The sequence below is a fragment of the Hippocampus zosterae genome, chromosome 6 (assembly GCF_025434085.1).
Source record: "Hippocampus zosterae strain Florida chromosome 6, ASM2543408v3, whole genome shotgun sequence".
In the NCBI taxonomy this organism is placed as follows: Eukaryota; Metazoa; Chordata; class Actinopteri; order Syngnathiformes; family Syngnathidae; genus Hippocampus; species Hippocampus zosterae.
In genome coordinates, this window is record NC_067456.1 from 24,489,208 (window position 1) to 24,503,173 (window position 13,966).

The 13,966-nt window shown below is 48.5% G+C and overlaps 2 protein-coding genes across 2 annotated transcripts in view; both read right to left on the reverse strand.

Moving 5' to 3' along the window:
• Window positions 1–13,966, reverse strand: part of LOC127602267 (craniofacial development protein 2-like) — a 159,468-nt gene that overhangs the window by 95,090 nt on the left and 50,412 nt on the right. The gene's annotated exons all lie outside the window — the stretch shown is intronic.
• ccn1l2 (cellular communication network factor 1, like 2) lies at window positions 9,244–13,924 on the reverse strand. Its single transcript, XM_052068297.1, has 6 exons — window positions 13,703–13,924; window positions 13,581–13,671; window positions 13,257–13,470; window positions 12,379–12,741; window positions 10,441–10,643; window positions 9,244–10,322 (listed from the first exon to the last, which is right to left on the reverse strand). Exons 1-6 carry the CDS (start codon window positions 13,753–13,755, stop codon window positions 10,023–10,025), a joined length of 1,224 nt encoding a protein of 407 aa, XP_051924257.1. The 5' UTR covers window positions 13,756–13,924; the 3' UTR covers window positions 9,244–10,022.

A 13,966-nucleotide genomic window follows, 5' to 3' on the forward strand; every position in this document is an offset into this window, starting at 1 on the left:
GGAGCAGTTTGCAGATGAGTGCGGAGCAGTTGCGATGAAAATCAGCACCTTAAATCTGAGACCATGGTCATCAGTCAGAAAAGGGTGGAGTGCCCTCTCCAGGTCGGGGGATACGAACCCAAAAACATGCATGGCAGGTTAAAGGAACACTCAGTCTATATTGTCTCAAGGTGTGATTGTAAGTGTGAATCTTTGTTTGCCCTGCAATTGGCTGGCAACCAGTTCAGGGTGTCCACTGCGTACTGCCCGAATACAGCTGGGATAGGCTCCAGCACGCCTGTGACCCTTGCGAGGATAGATGAAATGGATAGATGGATGTATTATGCCTGGCCAGGAGGTCAGAATCCCTCAAACTCTTATTCTCGAATTGCCCCTGCTTCACACAACTTTACTACAGCATACAGTATTTTTAAACATCCATCCATCCATTTTCCGAACCGGTTAATCCTCACTAGGCTCGCGGGGGCTGCTGGAGCCTATCCCAGCCGTCTTCGGGCAGTAGGTGGGGGACACTCTGAAACGGTTGCCAGCCAATCGCAGGGCACACAAAGACGAACAACCATGCGCGCTCACACTCAAACCTAGGGACAATTTAGTGTGTTCAATCAGCCTGCCGTGCATGTTTTTGGAACAGGGGGGAGAAAACCCACGCAGGCCTGGGGAGAACATGCAAACTCCACACAGGTAGGCTGGAGCTGGAATGGAAGTTGACATGCTAACAACTGGATTACCGGGCCGCCCTATTTTTTAACATTTTTATAGAATTACATTTGAAAGACAAGTATTTGCACATTGTATTAACTATCCTGTTGTGTATCTTTCTTGTATACACGAACAGTATTCATTAGTCAGTGTGACCATCTGTATGTTTAACCATTAAAAAGAAATTACAGATTCAGTCATTTTGACCCACAATGTAGCAGATTAAATAAATACAAAAATGTAATGCATCATAATTTTAAAAAATGGTAAAAAGCTAAAGTAAAATAAATAAAACATTTTCAACAAATACAGTATACATGCGATACAGTGGATCAGAGGTGAGCGCGTCGACCTCACGGTGCAGACTGCAGAGGTACCGGGTCAATTCCAGCTCTGGTCTCCCGAGTTTGGATGCTCTCCCTGAGCCTGCGTGGGTTTTCTCCAGGTACTGCGGTATTCTGTCAAATATAGTTGCATTTTCTAATATATCCACTGGAGAAATGTAATTTATACCCGACTGTAATATTTTTTGTTGCACGCATGCTGACATGACTTTCAAATGAGCTCGTGAATTTGATTCAAGGGCGGCCCGGTAGTCCAGTGGTTAGCACGTCAGCTTCACAGTGCAGCGGTACCGGGTTCGATTCCAGCTGCGGCCTCCTTGTGTGGAGCTGTCTCCCGCCTACTGCCCGGAGACAGCTGGGATAGGCTCCAGCACCCCCCGCGACCCTAGTGAGGATTGAGCGGTTCAGAAGATGAATGAATGAATTTGAAACATATAGCTCTGTTTGCCTGACTATACAGTATACCTACGTCAAAAAATAAATGTTCTAAAATGATTTCTTAACTCGGTACCTTTTGATAAATAGGGCTCTTGCTCTTATTATTGCTAATGTTTTATTTGATTTGTTCTGTATTATTATTGTTATTTTCTGTTAAATGTTCTGGAAAGGGGCGGCCCGGTAGGCCAGTGGTTAGCACGTCGGCTTCACAGTGCAGAGGTACCAGGTTCGATTCCAGCTCCGGCCTCCCTGTGTGGAGTTTACATGTTCTCCCCGGGCCTGCGTGGGTTTTCTCCGGGTGCTCCGGTTTCCTCCCACATTCCAAAAACATGTGTGGCAGGCTGATTGAACACTCTAAATTGTCCCGAGGTGTGAGTGTGAGTGCAAATGGTTGTTCGTTTCTGTGTGCTCTGCAAATGGCTGGCAACCGATTCAGGGTGTTCCCCGCATACTGCCCGAAGACAGCTGGGATAGGCTCCAGCACCCCTCGCGACCCTAATGAGGATCAAGCGGCTCGGAAGATGAATGAATGAATGAATGTTCTGGAAAGCGCTTTGATGCAGCCGCAGCTGTTGTTCGTCTCTGTGTGCCCTGCGATTGGCTGGCAACCAGGTCTTGGTGTCCACCGCCTACTGCCCAAAGACGGCTGGGATAGGCTCCAGCACCCCCCGCGACCCTAGTGAGGATAAAGCGGATCGGAAAATAGATGGAAAGATGGATGGATGGATGGATGGATGGACGGAGTCTGTCAAATATAGTTGCAGTATCTAATACATCCACTGGAGAGCACTAGAGATTTGTTGTATTGTACTCTGAAAAACAACAGCACTTGCATTTTGAGGTTCCAGTCTAAATGCAAAACCAACAATTCTGTCTATTTGGTAACAACCGTTTGTATCTTAAAAATATGCACAGCAACAGATTTGAATTCACACGTGTGGTTGTGGGTTTGGATTAACATTTAGATGTGAATTAAAGTCGCTGATGGTGCAATGGTACACTCGCCTGATTTATATGCGGGCAGCGCAGCATCGGTTCCCACTCAGTGATGGCGTGGATGTGGGTGCGAATCTCTGGCCCTGAGACTGCCTGGCCAACATTTCAGGGTGTAGTACGCCTTCCCCCCGAAGTCAGATGGATTAGGTTCACGCACCCATTGTGAGTCTGTAGACAATGTACACTAAGGGAAAAGAAGTGTAGAAAGTGAATGATATTAACGAAACATGTTTGTAGTTTCCTGTGGTGTTTGAAAAAAGTCACTTCAGTATATTGAGCTGTTTTTTTTTTTTTGCATTTGAGTTACCTATTATAGCTGTTGTCCAAATTCGGCCGCTAACCTGTAACTGTGCAACCCTCAGGATGATGACTCATATTTTTCATCATCCAGTATACAGTACATACTTTGCAAATGTGTTCGGCCATCATTACAGCTGTTGTTTTAGAAATAGCACAATTTTCATTTACAACTGGAATGCCACATAGAGGAAAAGTTTGTTCCCGTTTCACTTCACATCATTTTTGCCTTTATAGGCTTTCTTCATTTGCTGTTTAACTTCCATACTCACGTTTCTATACATAGTAAGAGCAAATAAGAAGAACATAGCTGAGAAATACAGAGAAGAATGTTCAGGTACATGCATGTTTTTTTTTCTTCGTCTGATAACAGCTGGCGTGGCAGCAAGACGATTTCCACCACTCTCGAGGAGGCTGAGGTGATTTGACATATTTCCTGTTCCACTGTCAAGGCCATGCTGAAAGTTACAGTTCACTGCGAGGCTGGACAACATCTGCAACTTCCAGTCTGGCTTCCCAGCCAATACAAACTGTCTGCAGAGCATCACAGTGCAGCAGATTGCCGAGTCCATCACGTCCACGAATCCAGCACACTGTGATGTGGAAAAACCCTTTATGCTCAGACTTGATGTGAGATGTCCGGTTTTGGGTTCTGACGGCGGTACTCCTGAAACGCTTTCTTGTTTGACTTAATTTGAGCCATGCATTTCTATGAACTGTATATTTAGCTAAAATTCAGAAAAATAACAATAACAACAATTACGTTCCTTTCTGATATGGCACAAACGTCTCTAAATTTTGCTTATTTTAACACATTTTGCAGGCAGTTCTTTTTATAAAGCACATTTGCTGGCTATAAACTGGGTAATGCAAGTCTTTTACTGTACATGAAATTTGGTTAGTCAAATTGGAGTTACTTACATTTGATCTTAACCTAAAGGAGAATTATCATCAATTTCAAGATGCGTACTTCTCATTTTATTAAAATACCAGAAGAGTCGAATAAACAAAGGAACAGTCGTACGTTTCCAGGGGACACCAGTTTTATATCCAAAAACTCAAGTGACGTGATCGTTTCTTTGACTTTACACCAAACAAATAGTTGGTGTGTGCAAGCACCGCCATCAAGCAACTGCAAACTAGCAGTGACAAAAGCAAATACTGTCAGTCTGTCTCCATGGTAAAATGGGATGCCATATGCTTTGTGGATTCTGCCTATTGGTTGGGCAATACAAGAATTCAATCTCTTCTAAAATAGAAAGTAGAACAGAGGGAAGCTTGTAGTATATAACGTTGTTGATATCTGTTTTATCTTTTGTGCTAACTTTATTTTCATTGTGAACACGGGGGTGCTATTTATGAGCCCAGCGCAAGTCTGGCTCAAAGTGGGGTTTAACTGCACGCATGGCTGGAGGTTTCTTTCTGGGGGGATTTTCCTAGACAGGCGCGTTAGAAAGGGGTGCTTGCGCTATTGTGGGAGTGAACATAGCTGGCTAATTCGCGGTAGAAAATTTTGCCAACTTTTCCCAATTTTTCCCCATTTTCCTCCAAAAATGGAAGTGGTTCCCATCATTCCCTTGAAATATGTGAGTCCGTGCAGAATCCTTTTTATATACTGTACATATCCCAAAAGCATTTGAGAACTCAAATCAGCACAATCACGTTTGCTTACTTTGTTATTAAGTTGAACACCAGCTATCACTCAAATTTGCAATATTTTCATTTACATTAAATCGTGCCTTCCTCGCAGAGAAGGTCGGAAATTTCATGCCGCCGACTTTGAAAAGTTCAAATGGACATTTCTACTGGTAGAAGTTGAAATAAATTGGTGTACTCTGATTTGACCCAAGACGCCGAAATCTCATGTCATACAACAATGCAGGTTTCCTAGAATATTGCCAATGAATTTAGATTTTGATGCCTTTCATTTTCCAATATTTGCTGCACTTTTGTGCTTAATAAATTGTCCCGCACCTGCCGCCATGTTGTACTTTTGCATAGAAGTCCAGCACTCACCACTTATTTTCAGTATGTAACAGCATGTAAGGACTTCTCAATCATCCATTCATCCATCCATTTTCTAATCCGCCTATCCTTGGGAGGCTCGCGGGCATGCTGGAGCCTATCCCAGCTGTCTATGGGCACCAGGTGGGGGACACCACGAACCGGTTGCCAGCCAGTCGTAGGGCACACATACACTTAGATAAACAACAGTCACACCGAGGGACAATTCAGAGCACTAAATCAACTTACCTTACACGTTTTTGGAATGTGGGATGAAATCGAGGTACCCGAAGAAAACCCACGCAGGTATGGGGAGAACGCAAACTCCATATTGGAAGGCCTGGGCCAGAATCGCCCCTCCGTGAGTCGTCACCTTACCGTGGTGGAGGGGTTTGTGTGTCTCAATGATCCTAGAAGCTAAGTTGCCTGGGGCTTTGTGCCCCTGGCAGGGTCACCCATGGCAAACAGGTTCTAGGTGAGGGGCCAGACAAAGCACGGCTCAAAAGACCCCTTATGATGAGTAAAATTAATGGATCTCAGTTTCCCTTGCCCGGACGCGGGTCACCGGGGCCCCCCTCTGGAGCCAGGCCTGGAGGTGGGGCTCGTTGGCAGGCGCCTGGTGGCCGGGCTTACACCCATGGGGCCCGGCCGGGCACAGCCCGAAGAGACAACGTGGGTCCCCCTTCCCATGGGCTCACCACCCATGAGAGGGGCCAAAGGGGTCGGGTGCAATGTGAGCTGGGCGGCAGCCAAAGGCGGGGACCCTGGCGGTCCGATCCTCGGCTGCAGAAGCTAGCTCTTGGGACATGGAATGTCACCTCTCTGGCAGGGAAGAAGCCCGAGCTGGTATGTGAGGCAGAGAATTTCCGACTGGATATAGTCGGACTTGCCTCCACACACAGCCTGGGTTCTGGTACCAGTTCTCTCGAGAGGGGTTGGACTCTCTTCCACTCTGGAGTTGCTCACGGTGAGAGGCACAGAGCAGGTGTGGGCATACTCATTGCCCCCCGGCTCAGTGCCTGTACATTGGGGTTCACACCGGTAGACGAGAGGGTTGCCTCCCTCCGCCTTCGGGTGGGTGGACGGGTCCTGACTGTTGTTTGTGCATATGCACCAAACAGCAGCTCAGCATACCCACCCTTTTTGGAGTCCTTGGAGGGTGTGCTGGAGAGTACTCCTGCTGGGGACTCCATTGTTCTGCTGGGGGACTTCAATGCTCACGTGGGCAATGACAGTGATACCTGGAGGGGCGTGATTGGGAGGAACGGCCCCCCGATCAAAACCCGAGTGGTGTTTTGTTATTAGACTTCTGTGCTCGTCACGGATTGTCCATAACGAACACCTTGTTCAAACATAAGGGTGTCCATATGTGCACTTGGCACCAGGACACCCTAGGCCGCAGTTCGATGATCGACTTTGTAGTTGTATCATCGGATTTGCGGCCGCATGTTCTGGGCACTCGTGTGAAGAGAGGGGCGGAGCTGTCAACTGATCACCACCTGGTGGTGAGTAGGCTCCGATGGTGGGGGAAGATGCCGGTCCGTCCTGGCAGACCCAAACGTATAGTGAGGGTTTGTTGGGAGCGTCTGGCGGAATCCCCTGTCAGAAGGAGTTTCAACTCCCACCTCCGACAGAGCTTTTCCCATGTTCCGGGGGAGGCGGGGGACATTGAGCCCGAGTGGACCATGTTCCGTGCCTCTATTGTTGAGGCGGCCAATCTGAGTTGTGGCCGTAAGGTGGTTGGTGCCTGTCGTGGCGGCAACCCTCGTACTCGCTGGTGGACACCAGCAGTAAGGGATGCCGTCAAGCTGAAGAAGGAGTCCTATCGAGCCTTTATGGCCTGTGGGACCCCAGAGGCAGCTGACGGGTATCGACTGGCCAAGCGGACCGCGGCTTCGGTGGTCGCCGAGGCAAAAACCCGAGCGTGGGAAGAGTTCGGTGAGGCCATGGAAGCCGACTTCCGGACGGCTTCGAGGAAATTCTGGTCCACCATCCGACGTCTCAGGAGGGGGAAGCAGTGCACCACTAACACTGTGTACAGTGGGGATGGGGCGCTGCTGACTTCGACTCGGGACGTTGTGAACCGGTGGGCAGAGTACTTCGAAGACCTCCTCAACTCCACCAACACGCCTTCCTTGGAGGAAGCAGAGCCTGGGGACTCTGAGGTGGGCTCTCCTATCTCTGTGGTTGAAGTCACCGATGTGGTTAAAAAGCTCCTCGGTGGCAAGGCCCCAGGGGTGGATGAGATCCGCCCGGAGTTCCTCAAGGCTCTGGATGTTGTGGGGCTGTCCTGGTTGACACGCCTCTGCAACATCGCGTGGTCAACAGGGAGAGTGCCTCTGGATTGGCAGACCGGGGTGGTAGTCCCTCTTTTTAAAAAGGGGGACCGGAGGGTGTGTTCCAACTACAGAGGGATCACACTCCTCAGCCTCCCTGGTAAGGTCTATTCAGGGGTGCTGGAGAGGAGGGTCCGTCAGGAAGTCGAGCCTCAGATTGAGGAGGAGCAGTGTGGTTTTCGTCCCGGCCGTGGAACAGTGGACCAGCTCTACACCCTTAGCAGGGTCCTTGAGGGTATGTGGGAATTCGCCCAACCAGTCTACATGTGTTTTGTGGACTTGGAGAAGGCGTTTGACCGTGTCCCTCGGGGAGTTCTGTGGGGGGTGCTTCGTGGGTATGGGGTACCGAACCCCCTGATACGGGCTGTTCGGTCACTATACCACCGATGTCAGAGTTTGGTTCGCATTGCCGGCAGTAAGTCGGAATCGTTTCCAGTGGGGGTAGGACTCCGCCAAGGCTGCCCTTTGTCGCCGATTCTGTTCATAACCTTTATGGACAGAATTTCTAGGCGCAGCCGAAGCGTTGAGGGGGCCCGTTTTGGGGGCCTCAGTATTACATCCCTGCTTTTTGCAGATGATGTGGTGCTGTTGGCTCCTTCAAACGGGGCTCTCCAACTCTCACTGGAGCGTTTCGCAGCCGAGTGTGAAGCGGTTGGGATGAAAATCAGCACCTCCAAATCTGAAACCATGGTCCTCAGTCGGAAAAGGGTGGAGTGCCCCCTCCGGGTCGGGGAGGAGATCTTACCCCAAGTGGAGGAGTTCAAGTATCTTGGGGTCTTGTTCACGAGTGGGGGTAGGAGGGAGCGGGAGATCGACAGGCGGATCGGTGCAGCGTCTGCTGTGATGCGGACGTTGTATCGGTCTGTCGTGGTGAAGAAGGAGCTGAGCCAAAGGGCGAAGCTCTCAATTTACCGGTCGATCTACGTCCCAACCCTCACCTATGGTCACGAGCTATGGGTCGTGACCGAAAGAACGAGATCCCGGATACAAGCGGCTGAAATGAGTTTTCTCCGCAGGGTGTCCGGGCTCTCCCTTAGAGATAAGGTGAGAAGCTCAGTCATCCGGGAGGGGCTCAGAGTCGAGCCGCTTCTCCTCCACATCGAGAGGAGCCAGATGAGGTGGCTTGGGCATCTGATTCGGATGCCACCTGAGCGCCTCCCCGGTGAGGTGTTCCGGTCATGTCCCACCGGGAGGAGACCCAGAGGAAGACCCAGGACACGCTGGAGAGACTATGTCACCCAGCTTGCCTGGGAACGACGCGGGATCCCCCGGGGAGAGCTGGAAGAAGTAGCTAGGGAGAGGGAAGTCTGGGCTTCCTGCTAAAGCTGTTGCCCCCGCGACCCGGCCCCGGATAAGCGGTAGATGATGGATGGATGGATGGATGGGCCAGAATCGAACCCCTGACCTCTGCACTGTGAGGCGGGCATGCTAACCGATGAGTCCTCCACCGTACCGCCTGACATCTCAATCAACTTAGATTAAAAAGTTGATTTATTTTTCCCCATAATGGTTGTCTCAGGAAGAAATGTAGAACTTTTTTTGTTGTTAAGTCCTCTGAGACCTGAGTGATTTGCCTCACATAACTGCTTTTGCACATTCTGGAAACTGCTGAACTCACAGTTTCCCTATGGGACATTAGGGATCAGTTAACATTAAAACACAACAAAACTACTCGGTTTCTTAATTTCCTTCATTTTTGATGATTACGTATGTCATTGTCATCCAGTGACACAATTAACATGGAGGTGAAGTTTCACCCATGGTTTGAATGTAACCTGTTCAGAGAGTTCCTCCATCAGCACAGAAAGGGGGATGTGAGTTTGAGGAATTTGGTGGTGAAACGTTATGTTTACGCATCAGAGCCGGCTGGCACACCATGTTAGTGCACGCATCAGAGGCAAGTGCTCCGAGCTTTGGTTTCAGGTTTGATGAAGTTTTCCTTTCAGCAAGGCGCATGATCACCGACAGATGCAGCATGTGACATGTCTCAAGGAATTACCTTCATCTCGGAATTGATACACTTTTATTGTAACTCATTTCTGAACGAGTTACAATAAAAGTGTATCAATTCCGAGAAAATCCATATTTCTATATTTCACTGCTTTATATCACTCACAAATTACATATAACCTTTGATGACTTTTTATTTGATATACAGGTGTGGACAGACACAAACAAAAAATTATATCACCAAAATCCTCACTTTTGACTATTGACATTGCATCATCAAATAGCGCATGCCATTACTAACACTTTAGATTGGTCAGTAATTTGTAAACCTAACGCCACGTGTGGCCGAACCACTAGAATAGAGTTGGGGAAAAAAAATTGTGACATTGGACACGTTTGACATCAGCAGCGATATGCAAAATTCTTCCCCAAAAATGGTCAACTTCAACACACAATGGACGCAAAATATCACACCCCGAAAAATGAGGTGATCCCCAAACAAAATGATCACTCTGCAAATAGAGAATGAGTGAAGTCTGGATGCGGTCGTATGTCAGAAATGGTGTTTTGGAGTGGATGACCCAACATCTTGAAACCGTATGACCAAATCATCCCCGTTTCATCATCAGTTTTCACAACTCGGTGAGACGAGCCGTCACATTACCATCTGTGGAAATAGAGAATGTGAACAAAAATGTACAAATAAATTACAAGGGATAAAAATTAGTCCAAGCTTTCTGCCAACTGTCTAATAGAGCTGCACAGTGTGTTCTTCTCCGAGCTGCTCTTGTGGTCGAGAGGTGACACGCCACTCCTATAATGTGGACAAACTTATGTCATTGTGGCAGGAAGCTTAAAGTGCAAGCGTGTATTTGGTCAAAGGAGGGGATGCTCGGGTTGACGGGGTAAAATGGGTTGGTGCAAAGTCTTCCAGGCCAGACCTGATGAGTCAGCCTCAAGGCCTAAAAGTGTGAATGTCATTGTGGAGCCTAAGCAAAGGCCTGGAGGGCCGGCTGTGTGCACAGCAGTTTTTACTGCAGCTGCAGCGTTGGATCCACATGATATTTCTGAAGAAGCTGTCACCGTCCAGGCAATGGAAGCGCAGCCGTACAGTGCGGGTAACTGAGGGCCTGCAGCAGCGGCCGTCGAGGCAAGATCCACAAGTGCGAGGGCGGTAGAGCTGTACTGTGGAACATCCGGCAAAAGTGATTTGAACTGGCTCCCGCGGTCGAATGGTTCTCTGGCACTGCTTCCCCTGCAGAGAACATACAGTTGAAAAATCACATTCTGGAATCATTTTAAAATGTAAACGAAGATCGCTGTCATCACTCGGTGAGCTTTCATATTCCTCACTGGGGTGCTTCTGTGCATACCTCGATTGCCAGAGGAAGCTCCAGGTGACAATGTTGGATCTGGCAAAGCCTGGTTTCTCGAATCAGCTGACAGTCTTGGTTGTGATTGGTGACTCGACTTGATATTCCCATCCCACATGAGGTGGAGCATTCTGTCCAGGCAGTGATTTGTGGAAGACAGCTGGACTCCAGTAACAAATCAAGCATCGGGAATGTTGTTATCTCTGCGAGAAGGTAAGGACCGAGACCATTAAGTGGAGATTGTCTTAATTAATGGAGCTATGCATACATTTTATGGGCTAAAGCTCATCAGCTGGTATTTAAACGTACGGGAGGATAAAACAGAAGACACAGATGAAGTGGTCACTCCTTTGCAGCTGAACTGAAATAATCAAGCTGAGTTCAGCCGCGGGCATGCTGTTCGGGTGTGGGGCTGCTGCACGCTGTTACTCGTGAAATTTTGGTGAATGATGCAGCATGCATGCAGGCGGGGGAGGGATGGACACGTCATGTATTTACACTGAACGAGTCAATCAATACTTTGCCCTGAGTGATTCAAACCGATTCCTCCCCACGGGAATACCCTTGCATTGGCATCCTTCTCTGCACGCTTAGGGCTCATTTTCAGGCGAGCCAAATGAAAACAAACACACGTGTCCCCATTTTCTCGACAGACTACAAATAAAGTAACAGTGGCTCAGTAAAGATGACACATGACTGGGGGTCCACACTGCTGGCAGGAAGTCAGATTTGTTTCTAGTGAGGGTTGGACTCAGCCAAAGCTTCCCTTTGTCACTGATTGTGTTCCGAATTATTGTGGGTAGATTTGTACGTGAAGCCGAGGTATAGAGGGGGTCCATTTTGGTGGCCTCAGAATTGCATCTTTGCTTTTTACAAACTCATCGGAGCTAATCACAGCCGAGTGTGAAGCCGTCGGAATGAAAATCCATCCATCCATGCACCTATCCATTTTCGAATCCGCTTCTCCTCACAATGATCGCGGGCGGTCTGGAGCCTGTCCCAGTGGTCTTGGCCAGTGAGTCCGGGACACCCTGAACCGGTTGCCAGCCAAGTGCAGGGCATGGAAGGAAAATCAACACATCCAAATCTGATACCATGTTCCTCAGCTGGAAAAGGGTGGAGTTCCATCTCCAGGTCCTGCCCTAAGCAGAGGAGTTCATGTGACTTGGGGTCTTGTTCACCAGTGAGGGAGGAATCGAACAGGGCATTGACAGGCAATTCAACGCAGCATCTGCAGTGATGCGGACTCTGTATCAGGCTGTCGTGGTGAAGAAGAAGCGAAGCCAAGGGCAATCTACGTTGCCAACCTCACCTGTGCTCACGAGCTGCGGGTCGTGACCGCATGAGCAAGATCGAAATGAGTTTCCGTCTTGTCTCAAAGACTCTTGCGAATGTGTCTCAGTAGGCGAACATGTTACAGAGTGAATGCGAACCTCAGGCCAGAAACGTGAACTGATTGAACAATTGGGTTCACAAATCTTTTAAAGGAATCATTTTAGTCAACTCACTGAAAGAATTGAAGTTACCATCACTACTTTCCGGCAAATATCTACTCTGGGCAAGATGTTGGAGTGCGCCGACATTTAGCTCACAGCTTCTGTCTGGTGTTTGATGCCGATGAGGTCAAGGCACTCAAGTCCTTCCACGGCAAACTAATCCTAGCACACCGTTGTGGTCAGCACCCCCGCGACCCTAGTAAGGATCAAGCGGTTCAGAAAATGAATGAATGAATTATTATAATGAATTATTATAATGAATATACGGTACATTATCATAATATTTTATGATAATTCAAGGTGTATTGCAATACTTTTTCGTACCTTACACTGTTTCGCAGAACCGTTCTGATGCAGAATATGTTGCAAATGTTTTTTTCCCTTGAAATTCACTATGTTTACGACCAGGAAAGGCATCAAAGAAGAACACTGTAAGCTTTACCTCTGAACATGGTCCCACTGGCGGCAGTTGGCTGGCGAGGCTGCGGGTAGGGTGGCAGCAAAGCAATGATGTGGTTTGGAAGAGGCTGACTCTCGGACAGAGGGGTGTGTGTCTTTTCTTCGGGCTCCACTCTGATGTGGTTGTCGTCGTCACAAAACCACTCCTCGCAGCAGCTGTTTTCTGGCCGTGCCAACCGGGGCCGTGAACAGTGCAAGTTGGGCAGGGGCACTTGGTGAGGACAGAGGGGCATGCAGCCCACCACTCCATTCATACAGGTGCACTGATGCTGGCAGCTGGGCTGGAAGTTCTCACTGTGCTGGTACAACTGGCCGTTGAACTCGCAGGGTAGACCGTGAGCCTCAGCTGGAAAGACAAAAGGAGACAATGAGAAACGGGACTTTTCATTCTTATTCACTGGTGACAGAGTAGAGGGAAAACACTCCTTCTATGTCCATATCATGCAGACTTGACTTCAAACGTGCCCAACAGTGCTTTGAACTAGGTGCTCTTTTCATCCCCCTTAGGGAGTTTATTGGCAAGCAAGATAATACATGAACTGCTCACATAGAGGACCAAAAGGAGACTTTGGAGTGGATCCAGACACTGGTGCAATCAGGTATTTGAGTTCCAGTCATTAATAAATAAATAAATAAATAATTTGGACCACACCACTTTAATGCAGAAAATTGACCAAGATTTTCCTTTCAACATATTTGTCAAAATGCTTCTTGATTCAGGAAATAATACACACGTGATATTAGTCCGCACAGGACTAAGTGAAATGAAAGTTTATTTGCTTTCAGCATGAGATGACAGAACAAGTGAATTGATGCGTAAAGCCTGATCACAGGCATACACCAACCCATCTGCACTCTCACCTCGGCACAGTCCTCTGTCGGGGTCTCCTCCAGCCCCGAGATGGCAGCGTAGCCCCTTGATGTGATCGCAGGGTTGAGCAGCGCTGCAGTCTTCATTGAACTGCCTGGCGCATATTTTACAGCAGCCGCAGCGGTCGCTCACCCAGCTGACACCCGCTGGACACACTGGAGACGAGGGAGCACAGGAGCACACAGGTGGGCATTCATCATCTGCCTAAGGAGCAGGGTCAGAGGTCAGCCAACAATTTACAGTACTGAAAGAAACACGGAGTGGCTGTGGAATACTTGTTGGAAATCCTAACCAGAGCGCAGAACACAACTCACCATCACTGCAGTGCTGCAGACCACAAACAAGGTGGAAAAGATCCGGCGCAAACTAACAGTGCAGTAACGCATCCTGGGTGCAGAGTTTTGACTAAGTTCGAAAAGAATGTGATTTAGAAGACAGCCGTGTCCAAAGTGGAGTGTTGTCTTGTTGGCCAGCTCTGGAGTGAGACATCCACAGGATCCTCGCAATAAAGTCCACCAAGTCAGCTCCACTCTTTGCCTAACTGTCAGCCCAGCTCGACCTGATGAAGAGGTTCCCCCCAACAGGGACTTGACTTATGGACACACATGGCCACACCCCCTCCGTAAGATCATCAGCACGACGGAGGCAGAAGGTGGGAGTGACAAAAATGTTTTAAAATCACTGTTTGACTTTAGCTTGT

Excerpts from the sequence above, each read along its gene's own strand:
- ccn1l2 (XM_052068297.1), bottom strand. The coding sequence starts at position 13,755 with ATGTCTCACTCCAGAGCTGGCCAACAAGACAACACTCCACTTTGGACA. Across the intron at positions 12,742-13,256 it reads CGACAGAGGACTGTGCCGAG|CTGAGGCTCACGGTCTACCC; the intron begins GTGAGAGTGCAG and ends TTGTCTTTCCAG. Across the intron at positions 10,323-10,440 it reads AGCTTCCTCTGGCAATCGAG|GGGAAGCAGTGCCAGAGAAC; the intron begins GTATGCACAGAA and ends TGTTCTCTGCAG.